The 19449-nt window shown below is 40.1% G+C and overlaps 2 protein-coding genes across 5 annotated transcripts in view; both read right to left on the bottom strand.

Moving 5' to 3' along the window:
- Positions 1-17014, bottom strand: part of LOC118431680 (lysine-specific demethylase 4B-like) — a 33642-nt gene extending 16628 nt beyond the window's left edge. For all 4 annotated transcript variants that reach the window (XM_035842927.1, XM_035842926.1, XM_035842929.1 and 1 more), the window contains exons 1-5: positions 16944-17014; positions 16471-16606; positions 16176-16225; positions 15659-15762; positions 14963-15100 (exon numbers count right to left, since the gene is read on the bottom strand). In XM_035842927.1, the coding sequence (XP_035698820.1) occupies positions 14963-15100; positions 15659-15762; positions 16176-16225; positions 16471-16556 (378 nt within the window). In that variant the 5' untranslated portion in view covers positions 16557-16606; positions 16944-17014. The remainder of the gene's footprint in view (positions 1-14962; positions 15101-15658; positions 15763-16175; positions 16226-16470; positions 16607-16943) is intronic.
- On the bottom strand, positions 16954-19218 carry LOC118431545 (lysine-specific demethylase 4C-like). Its single transcript, XM_035842786.1, has 5 exons — positions 19075-19218; positions 18351-18431; positions 17797-17891; positions 17256-17372; positions 16954-17017 (listed from the first exon to the last, which is right to left on the bottom strand). Exons 1-5 carry the CDS (start codon positions 19216-19218, stop codon positions 16954-16956), a joined length of 501 nt encoding a protein of 166 aa, XP_035698679.1.
- Between the last annotated feature and the right edge of the window lie 231 nt (positions 19219-19449).

Genomic DNA, 19449 nt, shown 5'->3' with positions numbered 1-19449 from the left:
GTTTACACATGACATCATCACTGGTATGGTTTTCTCTGGGGTGCTGATCTATATACCAGAGGTGATGAAACAAGACAGTATCCGATATTGGTACTCCACAGAAAAATTGAAACAAACTTCTCAAATATCTTTATTCTCCTCAACTGAGATTAATAGGCAATTATTGTGACCCCTTTTTTTTGAGACATAAAACGTTAAATGCTTGTTTAAACATTACATCATCATTGCCATCATTTTCACACAGGTGTTGAAACATGAAAAAGAGTACGTTATAATTGATAATACAGAGAAAAAAGATCTCAAATATCTTCAATTTGCTAACAGACATTTCTACACTATCATTGTGACCTGTTTTCTTTCAACAGTGCCTAAAGACAAGCATTTCCTCCTTAAGACGGAAAACTTAAGACACAAGAAGAAGACAGCACGTTTGTTTCTCTAGCCTCCTTCTCACAGAAATCTCTTCCGAGCCCTTTCTTCCTCTCTGCCTTCCTCTTTGCTTCAAGCGATTTTCAGCCCGACCACGTCTTGAGCCGGGCAGGAAAAAGCACCTGACCAACCGAGAGTAAACACCGACACACTTGTGAACTTCCCTTCAGGAAGACAAACCTACTACACAAACAGGAAAGGGCTTTGTTTCCTGGTATGTCTCAGAAATACAACTGACTGGGTTGGGCAAAATTGGGCACTCAAAATAGCTCCTCCATAGCCCAAATTTGGGGTATTACAAGAAAAATCCACAGCTAATGAGATTTGACCACCTTTCAAAATGGCGAGAACCACGCTCACACTCCACAGAAAATTTGGTTAAGACAACTGTTATGTCAAAGTGGGTTAACATTGTTTCCTGTCCGTTGTGTCCGGTTAGCCGCACGGGCCGGCGGAAATGCGTGCAGAAGGTGTGAAGTACTGCGCTCTCAGGGACGGGTCAGTAAGTTACACGGAGAGGGGAGATGGAAAAGAATCCTTTAATGTAATGTGGGGAAAAATTTGGTAGAAGAAACCTCAGAGGAAAATAAGCAAAGCATAAAGAGAAAAATAGTTCTTTACACCACTTACATGATATCAACGTACATGTATGTTCTTAGTTGACAGATACTCTACCAAATAAAATCATAAAGTCTAGATGACAAGACTAAACTTGAGGCTTGAAAACCTGAATCTGACTACAGTTAGTATCTGATACAGTGCAAAGCAAGAAACGCACTTTCCTACATAGTATAAGACTCTCTTTTCATCTTGATATTAGCATCCAATTTAACATCAAATTTTATGGCTTCAGCTGAAACAAATATCACATCCTCCCCTCCTTAACAGTATTTTCTGGGCGCTCCCTCCCCCACAAACAGGTAGCGTTACTGGCGTGTTGAGAGTAGGCTGCTGAAGTGGCATAGCTGCAATGCCAACTTGAGCCACTCTGAACCAACTCAGCATTCCTGGGAAATCCTTCACAACAATGCAGACACTCCTGGTGCAGGGACCACATGACTCGGCTCCAGTCATGTGGTAGGTCCGCTACAACAGGCCTTGGGATACCTGCACTTTAGAGCTATGCACTGAAGCAGGTTGAGAACAGAAGTCGTTTCTGATAGATATCTGTTGCTTTGTTCTTCCTAAGTCAAAATCATTAAAATTATGCCAATGTACAACATATCAAGAATTCATTTTGATACATGTAGGTAGGACACACTGGGCCTTGGGATATCTGCGCTTTAGATCTAGAGCTATGCGCTAAAGCGGGTTGAGAAAGAAGTCAATTCTGATAGACCACTGCTTTGCTCCTCCTAATGTCAAATTTATTACAAGTGTCCACAATCATTAATTAAAGTTATGCCAATGTAAAACATATGAAGCATCTATTTTGTTACACGTAACATTGAGCCTTGCAATACCTCAGTTTCAGATCCATGCACAGGAGCAAACTAAGGAAGCAATTTCTGTACAGTCCCTGTATGATACCACCTTTGCGGAGGAAGGATAGGGCAAATGTAATGCTTGAATTGCACCTGTATGAAAAATGCGAAACAGTTCTCTTTTACTCTTTCCAATGACAAGTATGTCTTAATACTACTAGGACCACATCTAGTGCCAATCTGTTATAAGTGGGTAGCGTGAAGCCATTTTAATTGTATTTCTTCAGAACATATGTCACACCTGGAAGAAGTAAGTGAAAGATTCCGGTATTCCTGTAAACAGGAAGATGTTCAGATTTTCTGCCCAAGAATTTTACAAATAAACATTAAAAGATCACAAGATTTGCACATCCACATTCATGTGTTATTCATGTAGATTTGTATGTTTTTAGTAACAAAGGAAATTGAATTTCCCCAATGTTAGAGGAAACACACCTGGATTGCCAGAGGCTAAGCCACTTGTGCAAGGGTCACACCTTTGATCGGGTGGAAAAAAGGCAATTTTTGGATTTCGTCGGAAATTTGATTTCCAAAGACATAACAATCGCATAAAGTGTTTAGAGTTTCTTACACTGACAGACAGGAGTCAAACGTTATACTAATTTCTGAAGGTCTATGACAACCTGATTTTCCTGTACAGAAGCTTTCAAGTACGGTTCAGTTGAACTCGAAGATAACGCAATAAAACAAACAATCCAGATTTTTTTCAAAATGCTACTTTTTGCATAAAACATGTTAGTAGTAGATTCTTCTAAAGGGATAGGAATTTAGCATGTTATGCATCTTAAGTTGAGATGTGTGAATGAACAAAGACCAATTTTAGAAACAGTTTCAACTTTTGTGCACTTATGTTCAAGAAGTATACTGTAGCTATACTTGACATATCTTATGAAGGGTTGAAGAAGCTAACTGTGGATCCAAATTAAGTCAAGCCAAGTCAAGAAGTGTCCTTAATGTGACATGTTTTATAGTCAATCAGGTTACAACAGTGTTCATGTCACTGCTTTTACCCTTAATCTCTTGGACCCATGTCATGCTGTGCAAGAAACATGTTTGACAGTCAACAAGGTTGCCACTTTAAATGAGTTTGTTTCCTCTTTTCCCTTTTGCTGATTTTACAAGAAACCTTTTTGAGCCATGTTGTTCCTTGCACACCTGGGCGCACACTCTGAATGTGGTCCGATCCAATCCTGGACGGCCTATTTTGCGTTGTCCGAGGCCTGTTGCCAAACAAATAACCGTCCTTTGATCAGAAACGTCCCTACACCGAACGGTTCAATCGCTCCGACCACATTCCCTCTTATCTCCGTGTTTCTCCCAAACACCGTCACCCCCTGGCATCGGCGCCACTTTGCTGTTTGTCGGGCCGACAGGACTGCTTATTTCCGAAGAAGTTATAAAACAAGACCTGACAAAGGGTCGGATCAAAAGAAAAAGTGGCGCGCCAATTAAACAAAGTTTGGGCTGTTATTTCCGTTTAGGTCCCTGGTTCTCTTGCTTGGGTGGGTGTGTAAAATGAAGAGGGGGCGGTAGGGGGGACTGGGCATACTTTGAGGTTAGGTCTGGTTACTGGGCGGGTTATTTTGGAAGCTGACGAACAGTGCCCGACGTAGGACAAGACAAATAAGCTACTTAGGAAACCGTGCCAAACACAGTCAAAGAGACGCCGAGGAAAACTTGTTAGTGTAATCAGGAAAATAACATTATCCATAACTATTTTTAGGCGAAGCACTCGTTTAAAATATGTTCACATCCAGAAGTCTTTTTGATCTATGTAAACAAACCAAACTTAAGACTTATTCAAACATATCTTTATTCACAAGTTAAGTTGGTCACCGTGTCAAAACTTTCAGTTACATGCCCCACATTTTTCAAAGTTCTTCAGCTCTTACAAGCATGGTGCAATTTCCACAGGCGCTATCTAGTAAAATACCTTTCTTGTCAAACACTTGGGCTATTGAGGACAGTTATCGCCCGGTCAAGTGGTCATTATCTACTTTTTAAGGGCCATTTACTGTGTTGTTATGTGGGGCAATTGTTGCATGGAAAAGTGTCCGTTATCAGGCCCTTAACAGCCACGTACCAGACCATTTTAGGCACTTAAATACACATTACAACTTATGGTAGAAGATTAGCAAGGAAAACATGCTGACGTGTCTTCTTGTTTGGTCATTTTGATTTATCTTCTTATAAGATCCCCTAGAAGTAACACTGTTGTACAAATGTGTTGTTCTTTTACAAGTAAATTTTTGCCAAAAGCAACTGTGAAATTTGATAAACTGATCTTGCTAACTTTGGGGAGAAAAAAAGCAAGCCCTAGTCACTGGCATGAACACTCTGTATCTGTATCTGTATCTATATAGCCGGTATAACCCACCAGCTTTGCAGGCACGCGGCGCAGCAGCAGCTGGTTATTACACCGAACGACTCGTTACCCCTAACTTTTGCACATCTATCTGCAAGCGTTCTTTAAAACTACCAAGAGAAGATGCCCCTACTGTACTTGGTGATAACAAGTTCCACTCTACGATAGTTCTGGGAAAGTACGAATTTTTGAACACATCAATCCTAGGTTGGTAACTCTGGTATTGACACTTAAACAAACAGGCTTTAAGGATGATGATGTCTTGTTAAAATAACAAAAATAGTGCAGTGAATGTCTCTAAAAGCTCTGTTCTGAAATGTCTGCTTTTCCAATTTGACAATTTTTCTAAAACAGCCACTCCTATCCTTTGAATAACTCATTTTGTCAAATGTTGTTAGAAAATGAAGTGCTTTTTATATGATTCGTCAACAGTGAAGTGGTACAAACAATTATCAAAATCTACACCACGTAAATCGCTGTCAGCCCTGCCTCTGTTGTACCAAGGGTCCCCTAATCACGTTAACCCCTGACCCTAACTGTCTGGCCAAGACTGTTATGTCTACCCCACCTGAAAAGCTTTGTGTGGTGCAAATCAGCCAGGGCACAGTACAGGGCTGCCCGGGACTACTTTTAGTTACCTGGGACTGCCCACAGAGCCACTCAGGTGTGTGCTAAGGGGAGGGGCCACAAGTCAACATTGTCATGGAGGAATGCATGTTATGGTCTAGTTGTTAGTATCCCTCCTACAGGGCAAAAAATATGACGATGCTATATCTAAATTGGTGCATTTCAACTAACTACCTACATCTATTTATAATACAAAGAGATACAGAAAATATCAGTTACAGCAAAATGCGAGAAAGGAATGGGAAGGGAAGATTTCTTCAGATGGGATGCACAGAAGATGGCTGTGTATCTGTAACCCCCATACATACCCTCTGAGTCAAGTGACAATTTCTTTTCTCCTTTTGTATGCACTCCTGGTTCCAACTGTAGCTAAAATAGAAGGGAATTTTATCCCTTTTACAAGGCTATCTATTCTCTAAACTTGTACGAACATAAGGCAAGAGACTTTTTGAGAATAAGTCAAAGAGATATCTACGATAAAAAGTTGTCTCTACACCTTCATCTTTCCAGACACTTGTGCGTCATCTTAAATTGCCTGAGAAAGTGCCAAGGAGTTTGATTAGCGACTTGTCCCTAGTCTAGAACGAAGCAACAAGGACACCCAAGGACGGCTCTATTCATATCCATAAAAGCATTTAGCGGAGAAACCTTGGGAGAATTATATTATTCTCGGCTTGGACTCGTGCCAAACCTTAAGAAGGCCAGGGCTGAAGAAGGAGGGGTTTAAGGAGGCGGGGCTATGATAAGAAGGGGGCGTGGCCTCCCCAAGTCTCAGACTTCATCCGGTGTTGTTGACTAAATAAGGCCTGGCGACAGCGGAGACTTTACGGTGAAACGGTGCCAAGCGGTGGTTACGCACACAGGTAAACTCTATCCACGTAGGGAGGTCAGTGGCGGGGTCGCGTGACTCGCACGACTGTATCCACAGGTATTAGGCAGGAGGGACGAGGGGATTACACCCCACACTACATGTGCGTGCCGGGTAAGCTGAATTCCTCAGGAACCAACAGACAATAAAATGGATGGAGGTTGGGTCATGGAAAAGAGACCTTAGTGGCAGATTTCTGCTTAAGAAACACAACTATCGACACTGAAAGCCGTCGTACACATTGATCAAAAATAAAATTGGCAATCGCTTAAAGCATAAAAGCAGATAGTTTAAGAAACATGATTTTTATCATTATTCTATGGGAAAATACTATTATGACAGCAAAATCAAACTAGAGAATTCTGTTATAGTAGTGTATAGTAGTGGTATAATTCTTAGTTCATGATGATACGAAAGAAAGAGAAACAATGGGCATTTCCTGTTTATTTTCTTGGAACCCAATTTCAATCTTTTCTCGTGTGAATTGCATAAGGAAGTTGAACTTCATAGGTTAGTATCTCAAGATCACATTTAGACCAAAACAGTCAGTGAGATAAAGAGATATCTTTTCTCAAGTACGAGCTTTGTTCTATCTACAGTCCCATGAGATTGTCCCACTTTTGTCAGACCAGCCACCACAAATAAACCAGTGTGAACCCCAGCCCCATGCCCCCATGTCAGTTTACATTACTCCGAAGCAGCCTTTCAAATCTGCGTATCAGAACCTTTTTTTTTGTTTCCAATTCTAAAGGTTCTAAAGAAAGCCAAGACCCCCTGCTCTTTGCCGCGTTGCTGCCAAATTAAGACCCCATAAAACGGTTCAGTGGAAAAATCAACACGCCCCAAGAACTGGCGTTGTTTGACAGCTCTCTGTCGCTATGTAGGGTTGAGTGGCGGGTTTAAGCGTTCCCCCTGACCCGGAGACGACAGATATTGTCAGTAGAAACACGGGAAGGGTGGGAAATTCGTAAGCGCTGACACTCACGCTCAAAACTGCACGCATGCCCCCGCGCATTACTTCTTCTCCAGGCGTATCTTTCCGACAATTTTGAACAGTTTGAGACATAGGCCTGTGGGAAAGAATGCTGGCGAGACCGAGGAATTTCAGAGACAGTAGCGTCCGTCGTCACGTCTTAAGGCGTCTCAAGTAGTACCACTTTCTTCCATTAAGGAAATCATGTAATCCTATGCTACTTAAGCAGAAGCCCAAACACGTACGCTGGTATTGTTCATCACATCTGTGTCAAGCACAAACTGTTTCTTAAACTGAAATACATTATCATCTATTTTGCATCTTTGCCCTTTACTCAAGTAGGTCATGCGAAAAGGAAGAAGCAATTTGACAAACCCTATAATGTACAATTTGCTATAGTGACACAATAAGACAACGATGACTGTGACAATGGAGGCTGAGTACTCACAAGTTTAAGTACTAATTTGCCATCAATGCAACATTATGATGCAATAAATTTAAATGAATGATAAGTCGTAACTTTGGCAGAGATGACAAAAAGTTCTTGTGAGTCTGTAGCTTGCGTGATGATATAGAGAAAGGCGGTAGTTACGTTTAGAACAATTCTATAGCGCCAAATCTATTGTGTGCGATTTTTTCGGAAGGATGCGATCACTCATCACCATAAAGTCATAGTGCATGGCCTGGATGCACGACACTACACAACTCCTGTGACATCTCGCCACACGTGTCACAGTATTTATTAGTACTGTAACTGAAGGCATAAAGGCATAATTCAGGTGCTGAGGATGGAACAATGGAGCCGATCTTGAGGAAAAGGATCAATGCAGACGTTGTCCTTAACTTCACTTTTAGATGACTTAGCCTTAGACTAGGAGCTTCCGCATATAGCTGACGTCACTATAGTTGACACACAAGGAAGTCAGAGCGGTCTAGTGGTTTGGGTAGCAACAGTTGGCAACCAAAAGGGTTGACTGATGAATACTGTAATTCCTGAATTTGTCAATGTTGATGGTTTTCACGGTGACGACTGTAACGAGAACATACCATTACCGATAACAAAGAAATAGCTGCCATTTTACGTGCATCTGCTGCCACCGTAAACGCTGACTTTTGCAGTTTATAGTGTTTGTGACATGTCTGAAACATCCCCCCTTCCTTGCAGCAAATTTCGTACAAATGCCACCAATCGCATAAATGATGAACATTTGAAAGCAGAAATCAGCATCATATTTCATACAAAAACACAAAACACTTGGTTATTTTAGGACAAAGAGTATGCGTTGTTCTGAGCCCCAAACTTTCGACCAACCCAAACCCAAAGTTTGTTCGGACTACTTCACAGTTTGCTTGAACCTGTCCAAGGCCACAGTAACCTTTAGTTAAGCTTCACTCTTCCCTCGTTTTCCCCTCGTTTCCTTTCAACCCTCCATGATTCTTCAACAAACCAAAAATTAAGCCAAAGTGCAAACCAGGTCGACACCACCCCCTTGTTTGCTCCCTACATTCTTCCTTTGCTGAACAATTTCCCCCCATCCTTGGGCTGCCAATAAGTCAAGAAAAGCACTGACACATTTCTGTCAGGATAGGTGATATATTACTCCAGTCTGACAGGCAAGAAAAGTGAACGTATCCTTGAAAAGCTTAGCCCATCAACTGCCTGTCAAAGCTGCATTTTTCAGTGACAGAAGCTTTTAATGCCTCACTTTTCACAAGCATAAACCGTGGAAGTTAACCGATTCAATAGCGTCTGCGCAATCTACGAATGGCAATGTCACCGGCCCTATTTGATGAACTACGTAAGCATCGAGTCAAGAACTGCAGCCTCGAAATATTTCAGTGATGTTTCCCTGACTACGACCATAACAGTATTGTTGGAAAATCTGTACCAAGATTAATACACTTGTTCAAGAGGACGTAAGACATTAATCAAAACTTGGCCTTCGAGTTTGTCTTCAGGTGACACTAGTTTGTTTCATTACGACTGTAGTTCTCCGACGTTTCACGGTAAAAATGAGTAAAAATTAAAGATGAAAACAGAGGGGTTGGAGAAAAACGTTCACCTGACTACATTCGCTGCCTAAAACTTTTTGTGTCAAGATGCTTTCCAGCCCTACTCTATTTTCATGTTAATCCACCTTTTTTTCAAAACAAGCTTGTTCAAAGCAAGGCAATTTGAAGACTTCTTGGCGATGAACTAAGTTGACGGATGGTGAAATTATTGTGCTATGAGATAGTGGTGAACACTGGTTTTGAATGTAGGAAGGTAACAGTTGTCACCGAGAGAGTTGAAATAGTTTGGCAGTCCAAGGAAAAGGCTGCAGCTATAAAAGGAACAAGTTAAGCATCATTTCACATGAATCTTCAGTTCAAGAAACAACAAACTAAATTGCATTAGCCTATGCCACAAAGAGACAGCAAGCAAAGATGCTGACCCACAGAAATCACGCAAACTGACTGACACAGTGAGGTTGCTGACCAAGTTTTGGGAATAAACACTTGAGAAGGAAGCAGGCAGGGGGTTGGGTCAATAAACCTACAGTGCATCTACACACAATATGGCAGCTTCTTGTTTATTGATGTACTCAGTATTACCTCAATAAAACCATTGCATAAGTTCATTGAACCATGATGAATATTTTTTCCTCTTTAAAGCAAGTTTTATGAGTTTGGTCCTAGTACAGTACAAGACGCATAATTGCACACCCAATTTGCCAGTGTATTTCGTGCAATTATCCGAATGGTGCAACAAAGCGAAGTTATTAAGCTGGACTGCACCACCACGGGATTTGAGGATTTCGTGCAATAAACAGAAGTGTGCGATTATCCGTTGTGCAATTAACTGGCTTCCACTGTACAAAGAAGAAACATGGACAGCCTTGCATATTAAGGACATCAAACAGTCCTGGTACTAGCATTACTGTTTGGATCCTACCTGAAAAGTCTTTAAATGGGAAGTTAGAAAAACAAGCCTGTTTTTCACCAACTTAAATAACTTGAGTGTTTGAGAACGGATCTAAGTTGAGTCTGAGCAAACAGACAGACAATGCTCCCATCAGTCTTATGTGATAAGAAGATACACAGGTAGGAGCAAAAATATTGTCTTTTAGTCAATCAATTGTCAATGATAGGACTGATACCACTGACAAGGCTTGGCAGGATACAAGTATTATTGCTTGATATTCAAGTTATTACATTGATGCCACAGATATACATTCAATTCTTGATAGGCCTTTCATAGTTAGGACATGACTATTAATTTTCTTGGTCATTAAATATATCAGGTTAGATAATAGAACCTGTATAGAATCTATGCCATGGTAAAACCTTCTCCCTCAATTTTTTTTCCAAGCAGATATTACAACATTGTATAGAGAGAGCTGGGGGACCTTGCAAATGACTGTTCAAAATTTAGATACAGTCTGTCCATTGATATTACAGTTTTATGTTTTAATTCATTCGTATTTCCTAAAATCAGCGAGTCATGGAATAAATATCGCCTTAGATCGTAGAAAAATCGAGACCAACTTCTTAACTCCACATCACAGATCTTATGACAACTATCTACTTCCTCAGATGGCTTCTACACAAGAAGCAGCTCGAGTGATAACAGACAGCTCCCTTTAGAACCACACTTTGTCCTCGCCGACCACCATGGTCGACGGACAACAATCGTACGGTAACGCAGTGCAATAGCCAAGTGTTTCTTTAGACGCTACCACTAAAGTACACAAACAAGACCCATTCAAGACGTTGTTTTCTAAGGGCAAAGGTGTGAAGACTACATTAAGGAGGGTGGCGCAAGGCAAGGAATTAACCTTAAGTTACGCTGCAGGTGGCCAGGTGGGAAGAAAGGGGGTGAGGTACACAGGGGGGCAAGGTCGATGGGATTGTTGAGAAAGGAACAGTTTGTGCGGGTAAAACTATCCTATTTTCCCCTTTATGGGTAAACTATTGGTGCTTGTTTGTTATTGTACGGCAGTGTCACGGCCAGTTTTGTTTGGCTGACTTGGATACAGGACTGTAATGGCAGGGTTGGTGGGACAATGGAGGGAGTTTCTCCCCGGGAGACATGGTGAGGATAATGTTACTTAATTGCCTTAACAAGAGGCATTAAGGACAATAACCTTAAGGGACTACTTTCTTTCTGATGGAATTTGAAGGAGGGACTACTTTCTTGCAATCTATAGAAATTGATTCACTGACAGTTTATCTAAAATATCCACAGATATTACATCAAAAGGGCTTGAGATACTTTAAAAAAATTTGTTGGCCTAACTCAAACTAATCTTTCAACAGTTACTGATCACATATAATTATAACAAGAACTTTCTAACTTCTTTCCAATGGACCTTGAATGGTGGGACTACTTTCTTTCAACTTATTCAAATAGATGAAACAAGAATCTATAGCCAAGTCAATAACTGAAAATACATGTTAATTTTTTACCAAAAATTTGAAGCCAACTTTTGATATAAATATACAACCTCAAGGCTGATCCTTCAACTGATTGGATATGAAAAAAATCCATTATGCTCGAAATGACTACTCTACTTTTTTTGGTAGTTAAATACAAAATTGTCAACAAGCAAGGTATTAAGATAAGTGCCAGGAATTAATGTAAGTGTAATTTTCTCTTATCTTATCCTATTAGTATGGAATAGATGAATATCAAGGACAGGTATCCATCTTTAAATTTTTTCCATCCCCTCATTGTTTGAGAGACCATGTTGCTAATTTTCATGGTTAAATCTGTTAATTTTCATGGTTAAATCTGCCATTTCAAACTTATGACAATATATTTTTATCAATTTCATCATGAAGTTTAGTTTCCTTCATAGACAGGGTGAAATCTTTGTCCATCCTAATAGCAAATTTCTATCCTGGGACAGAGAGACGGGTCCTGGAGACAGCCCTGATCAGGAATGTCTTTTTTCCATGGCAAGTTGACAACAAAGCTCATCCTTTCAGAAACAGGTAGGCGGGATAATGTGTCCCATGACTGTTGACCAACAACTTCTCACTTACCCATTACCACAGAAAGCAAACACAGGGTAAAGACCTCCCATTTCACACCCTGACTCTGGCCTAAGTGCTGGGACAATGTGTGCAGGTGGTTCATTCATACGGACGGAAGATACGATAACACGCTACACCTCATGTCCATAAGGTATCATGATTACAAGTGCTTAAAAATGCTAAAATGCTTTCGAGTACACCAAATCCAAGATACAGACCCAAAAATAGAAACAGTCTGAAAACACTAATACATGACACCTTAAATCCATATTACAAATCAGGTATTTGTCAATTAAAAGAGTTGAAATTTGTACATAAACAAATAAACAACATCAAAATCAAACCTAAATCTAACTGAACAAAAGTGCCGTACCAAAAACTCGATTAAATGTTTAATTCACTTCACTTTTCGAATGTGACTGGGGTCTAAGTGTCAGAAAGTTGTGAGCCTTTCAAAATACATGACATTGTATATACTGATCTTTACCATTGACAAATAAACGACCTGAACACATGCGGTAAATATGCAGTGTTACCTAAAACTAGCTAGATGATAGATGACTGGCAATTTGTTACGACATGTTCCAACTTTCTCTACAACAAGAGTCTCTTTGTAGCTTCACATTCCAGGACCCCACAGTTAAACACACAGGTTTGTTATAGACTTGTCCCAAACACAAACCCCTCTTCAACTTGGCCTCAATGGCTACCTGTTCGTAAGACATGTGCAAAAAACAAGATACTGTGTATCTAGGAAGTTGTCCAAAACTCCCTACCAAGAAAAACAGGATAAGACACTTGACAGTTGAGACATCTGTCTAATACATGCATATCACAATATTTCTCCACATATAATACAGGTAATTGAGTGTTGATAAGGAAAGGATGGAGACTGATTGAACACAAAGTCTATCAAACATGTACTTTACTACAAAGGAAGGAAGGAAGGAAGGAAGGAAGGGAAAGGTACAGTCCTGTACAAGTCATTGAGTTGGTGAAAATAAGAAAACAATGGGACTTTTCCTTTTCCTATTGGGTATTTCCTACTTTGATCGCACACAATATGACTTTTCCATACTCATTCCAGGAAGATCTTATCATTTTCGAGCATGTTTTGACATCTATGTCCATCTTCTGTGCACTTCTGCCTTTTTACTTCCAATGCCATGAATTTTCTAGTGTCATTGTGGTCATATCTTTACAAGCCAAAAGACTGTACAGTTATTGAAAGATCAATTTTACAAATTTCAAAATTCATTTCTTTGGCATTCCTTTTTTCCTGTTATTCAAACTCTACAAGGCGATGCTTTCAGCACACAAACTTTACACAATGGTCTAATGTAACAAACAGCTTGAAACTGTTGATGTGACAAGTTCGCTACAGTGACATCATTTCCCCCCATCGACACTCGGGCGCCATGAGAAGAAAATGCGACAAATTCTGCCGTCAATAGAAGTGATTTGTGGTACATGTGATCTGTGTTTCCCTCCGTATGACGCACAGAAAATCAATTAGGTCCTGTCTGTCTTTGTGACTGGGATTCTGAGGTGTTTATGGTAGGAAGTCTACACCTGAGAGAAACAATATACAGATGTTTTGGAAGCAAATTGCTAAAAGATGTTAACTTCATGTTGTAATGAGACATTAAATAAGAACTGGTGAGTGAAAAGTGGTCCATTTGCATGGTCCAGTCTACATTACTACACATTAGTTTTTAAATTGTGGAAATCAAGTACAATATAACACCTAATAGAATTGATTGTACAGTGTTTCATATGATCTAGGTATATGTTTTAAGTGAAGCTTTTACAAATATGCACAATGTCCTGCTGTTACCTCGATAGAAAAGTGATGTGTGAAGCTTACACCATAACTCAAAATGTTTGATGATCAAATCATCAATTAGAAGGCCGGTACAGATATGCATACTTTCTACTGTGATCTGAACTTCAACTTTGGACGCAATGGCCCATTGTTTTTTTAGTGAGGAAGTGCTCACTCAGCATATATGTATGCACAATAAATGTAGTGTTCCAAAGTGAACAACACTCGCAGCACGTGTGGAGACTTACACAGGAAAGCACTCCGATGGGGGGAGGGAAACATCAACAACTGAATCACGTTTTACTTCTCATTCCGGATGTGCGACAAGCACAGAACACTCCTGAGAAAAATATACACGCCATACGCACCGCCCACCGTATTTATGACCCAACATTATGAACAAAAACACACTTGTATCCTACATACACTGAAACAGACCCGGGTCACTGAACTTTACTCCAGGCTTTGGCAATGATCCTATGCTCATACTACTGTGCTAGCAATATGGGAGAAAAACATGTTCAAGGACAGTAAAGCTTTGTTTTAGATTTCTTGATGACTTTGGCTGTAGTCCAACGTTAACAGAGCCGTATTACATAATACCTGGCAAAACATGTTGCTTTCTCATTTCAGTTTGAACTTCATATCCTTAAGATCTAGACTTACATGATGGTATAAGTAAAGATAAGATTTTCTATACATGTTCTCCCAAGTACCGGTATTGTGTATACTGAATAAAAGTAAGATTTCTATAGCTTGAAATGATGACCCTTTCAAATATCAGTGCTTGCAGCTACGATGCCCTTTTTTAGATATCAGTTTCACATGTTGGGAATGACAGAGGAAAATGGTCACGTACTGACTTAAACCATGTTGTTGCGGTGTTATATTCTTTTGTTCAAACTTCCGTTCTCTTTCTTCCGCCACGTTTTCAGCCACTTCCCATGTCTCGAGCACAATGTCTCATTTTTGTGTGTACAATAAAGGTCTCCACTGTAACTTACTAGTATAAGGAGGGTCTGAAACAACTGATCCCCATGCCCCACCCCAACCACAGGCGAACATGTCGATAAAAACACCAAGGTTTACTTTGAAACTTGACACAATGGAGTCAAGTAAGGGATGAAGACCTTCCTGTTGTTTTAGCCCACCTACCGCGCGTTCACACTGTGTGGACAAAACGTTCGTGGTGCAAGTGCAAGTACATATGAAACTCTGGTGCCTCTACATTTGGAACTTCTTACAAAACTTTGCCGTCACATAATACTGAAAAGTTAACCAGATGCACCACAGTAGAGAGAGGAGCAAGTTCTTTCAAACGTAAGAAACTTAGTTTTAATCTGGAAATAATAGGACAATGACAGGTTCTTACCGGCTTGGCCCTCTTGCCGTAGTCGATCCATCGCATGGTGGCAAAGTTAGTGGACTCTGCGCAGTTGAAGCCGTGGTTATACCCACAGTGGTACCCGTAAGGGAACGTGATCATGAACTCTCCTGGCTCCTGGGTGATCTGCAGGAACAAACAAGGGTTTCTCTATTGCTAAAAAAAGTCATACCTAAGCTTGTGACATGACAAAAAGAAATAACTTTTCACTAAGTAAAAGATTACAAAGTTCTTTCTTATTTGGGCATAGAACAGTGGGTTATACTAATGAAGCGCTTTTTTTGGAAAGACAATTTATTTCCCGTTTTTATACTTTACACCACAGACAAATCTGCCCTCAGAACAGGAGTTCAGTTCAGTTTTTGCCATGCATACAGTTTTGATGAAGTGCCTAACTACTGATCCCCAGCCATGGCTATGTACCATCTGCCTAACTCCTCATTCACCAATGTGGTGCACCTGAATTTTCCCTAACTCTTACATACACCACCTAGCAACAATGGACCAAACTGCAGGGTCCCTTTACATTCTCTGACTTTTGAGGTCTTGCAATTTTCTGTTACATTAGAAATAGAAGTCAGTTTTGAGTTGGATAAAAAGTACACTTCAACTCAAGTCAGCCTTACTTGAAAAGTACTCTGCTATCAATTGTTTCTTTAGGTTTTTGCCAGAAGATGGACCTACCTTGTCGAAGGGGATGCCGTACTGTTTGAGGGTGTACGGAGAGATGAGCGTCATCTTGTGACGGAGGAACTGGGAACAGCTCTGGAAACTTCCCGGGAAGAAACCTACAAGGGAAATAAAAAGGTTTACAAAGGAGGAAAGAATCTTATCAGTTTCAGCAGCAAAGATGAACTATTTATCAAAATCCATCTCTGCGTATTGTGTGCAATGGCCCACAAGTGGACCACTTTGTAAGAAGGCAAAACAGGTGTATCAACACTTTCACAATTTTTCCTCACACACAACTTGTAGAAGTACATGTAACATCTGGCAGTGTGACCAGAGAGGCTTTTACTCTGCTAGCCAGCAGTGAAGGCCTGTACACATGCCCTTTAACTCATTCTGACCTCCTTCTGACTGAGCTCTTGTGACCAAGTGAAGATGGTGCATACTGGACAAGGCACTTCCTATCACCCCCAGTACATTGTCAAAAGTATACATAAACATGAGAACAAATTACCACAGTACCCATACTTACCACATGCTAGCCTCTCTAGTCTTCTTCCATGTTCAGGTGGGATGGCATACCTGTGAAGAAGAAAGACACTGTAAAGACTTACACAATCTTAGACCAAGACATGTAATGATGACCATTTCACCAAGTCACTAAAATGTAGTCTGATGTCATGTATTGTACCAAAAGAGATAAAGAGATACTTGATTTAACAGATTTTTCAAATTCCTAACTGTTTAATCAAGGTTTCTTTAGATTGATACCAAACTTGATATAATGTGGTGTAAAAGTAGATTTGCTTTCCGTGCAAATAACCCACCATGACTTGGGAGCACCAAAGTGCACGTAGTTGATACTGTAGAGGTCCATGTCTTCTGTGTGCCAGGCAAACGTGGTCTTCCACATGCCGAAGTACAGGTACGCTGTGTTCACTCCCTCTATCTTGATGCCATAATCTGTGGGGGGAAGAAACATAAGTCATTACAGACTTGAGACTTGTCTCTATGTCTTAGTACACTGATCTGGGACATCTGCAGTAGTAAAATCAATGCTGGATACTTAATAACGACTTATCTGCAAGTAACAAGCAACTGTAACTGCAGAACGTTTCAGCTGGGTCAGAATCATCTATGAAACTCCTTCCACATTCTAATTCTTCAAAATTCTACCGCAATCCCATAATATTTAGAGATCATGGTTTCAAATCATATAACGGGGGCAAATTTTTGCAAGGAGTGCACGTTGGTACTTTATTTGGTATTTACTCGGTAACCATCTGCAAGCAACTCTTACCTTCATTTAATTAGTCCAGAATGGTGTTCAGGCTGTTGATGTTCCACTCTTTCACTCCCGGGTCATACAAGAACCTGGGAAGAGACAACGTTCTTGTCAGAACAATCTTAGCACCATTTCTGGGATGGGGCTACAGACTTCCAGACTATATTCTCTGCCCCTTGCTCATGTCAGACCTCTGGAAGGTGACATGTACTGAGCAAGTCTGCAGCCTTGTCTTAGTGTCTAACATTTATCACTTACAAAACAGTGGAGAATAAAAGTGTCAATTACCTCATTCATGATAACTATATGACTATATTTGTATGATACCTTGAATAATGGCTTGTACCTGAGATATCCGCCCCATATATGGGCTGTATGAAGGTGATGTTCTTCCAGTACTTTCTCTCCAAGTCTTCATAGTCAATGTGTCGGGGAGTGCGATACCTGTGGAGAACAGGCAAAATACTGTACATCTAATACAAGCAATTGTTGTCTATCTATTATCATGTTAATATCCAAAATCTACTCCTTATACATCTAGCTTGACTCCACGGGTATGAAGCAAATACAACATTTTGGTTGTATGTTGCCGCTTATAGCTTCCGGGTTTAAAACAGTTCTTTTTTCTGGAGGTCACATGTTAGTTTTACCTGCACACCTTGCACAACTGGAATCTACGAAGAAACCATTTCAATTCTTTACATAGCATTTCACTCAACAAAAATCTGCATATGCTAACATACCCAGTACCTGCAATGGTGCAGGTTCGTGCAGGTAGAAATACCTGCACAGCTACAACTTTACCTGTACTAACAATAGTAACATGCATCTGCAGGTTTCCTTTTGAGTAATGTATGCATGTTCTTACTTGTCACTCTCAGCCAGTTTTCTGTACTCCTTTACAGTCAGTGGTTTCTTCTGGATATTATACTGTTGGTACAAACCCTGCTGTCCTGTCACCATCTGTAAGTATGGGATAAGCAAGTTATAGAACTTGTGTCATCTTGTGAATGGCAACAATTTGGGTTCATCCTCCAAATACAAGTCATATTCTTACAGATGAGTAACACTGAGACAATACATTGATGAAGATTAGACAATCAGGTAATAAGATATGCCACAAAGTAGTTACTCAAGCAACCGGATATGACTTTGGAAACAGTCAGAAGTTTCAGACATCAGTTGTTTTTCTCCAGTGAACTGTTCGTAAAGATGTTAGGAGATGACAGTAATATTATTTGTCATGAAGTACAATGTAACTTTTGACCTGTAAGAAAGCTACTACAAAATAAAGGAATAACTACTTAGAAAGGGGCACATGTCTTGAATAACATCTGATTACAAAGGAAGCAACACTGGAAAAACATTACAGCATTGTAAAAACATTTTTGCCGACATAGAAGTCTGAATGTAAAAGGTTACCTGTTGGATGGGAGCAGGGATGGTCATGTCCTCCACTTTATCATACTGCTTGGCTGGACACCACTCTTTTGGTGGGATAACCTGCAAAACAAGACAGGTTCATTTTCATATTCATTCTACTATACAGACATTCTTACCCTACATAAAAATGATTGACCATTTAGGAAGCCTTTGTAGTCTCCAACATTTTATTTTTTCCCTACTTTAGTACTTTGTGCAACAATTCTAATACTTCTTTTTTTTCAATTCTTCTGAGTATACTTTTGATATAACATTGTTCCAAACATCATATCTGAACTAAGCATTTTCCACATACATGTAATTTTAATAACCAAAATGTCACACATGCTCAAGTATGAATGATTCCTATACATTTTTCTAGTACATGTGGTATCAAAACAACTGGAGATGAGGGCTCAAACCAATACCACTTACTCTCTGCCTCAAGAGCTATCTACCACTAAAAAATCACGACCATAGCATGTTCAGAACTCCAGATATCAAACCCGGAATTTCTGCTGCAGTATCGTAACAACACACTAGGGGGCACAAAATCTAATCGTTACACACGAACCAAATATCAAGACAATCCATCTAGGCATTCTGGAGTTATACTCTTCAAATACATACATACATACATACATACACATAAACGCTACCGAAAACATAACCTTCTAGCGTAGGTAATGAGTATGACAATTTGGTACACAGAAGTCCGCCTGACCTTCGCGAGGCCCGCCCGATGCGCGCCCTGTGACTCCATGTAGCCGATGTAACTGGAGAAGTCCTTAAACTCCTCGAAGGTCGGGCGGAAGGTCATGATCTTACAGTCGGGATTGGCTCTCTCCTCTCCAGAGGTCTGCGGCATGGTGGACAACCTGAGAAAACAGGACAAAACAAAACATTACGTTTAACATTGAAGATTTAACATCCAAGTTAGCAATATATGAAGGCAATTCAAACTCTAGTACAACTGGATAAAAATCTACTTTTTGAATGACATTTTTTTATTCACTTAGAGTTCACAGCAAAACAAGGCTCATGGAGCCATTCAAGCGTTTTGGGTTACATCTATCACTCTTCAGCATTACTAGAATCA

Source organism: Branchiostoma floridae, chromosome 15 (genome assembly GCF_000003815.2).
Source record: "Branchiostoma floridae strain S238N-H82 chromosome 15, Bfl_VNyyK, whole genome shotgun sequence".
Lineage (NCBI taxonomy): Eukaryota > Metazoa > Chordata > Leptocardii > Amphioxiformes > Branchiostomatidae > Branchiostoma > Branchiostoma floridae.
This window is presented reverse-complemented; position numbering and strand designations above follow the sequence as displayed.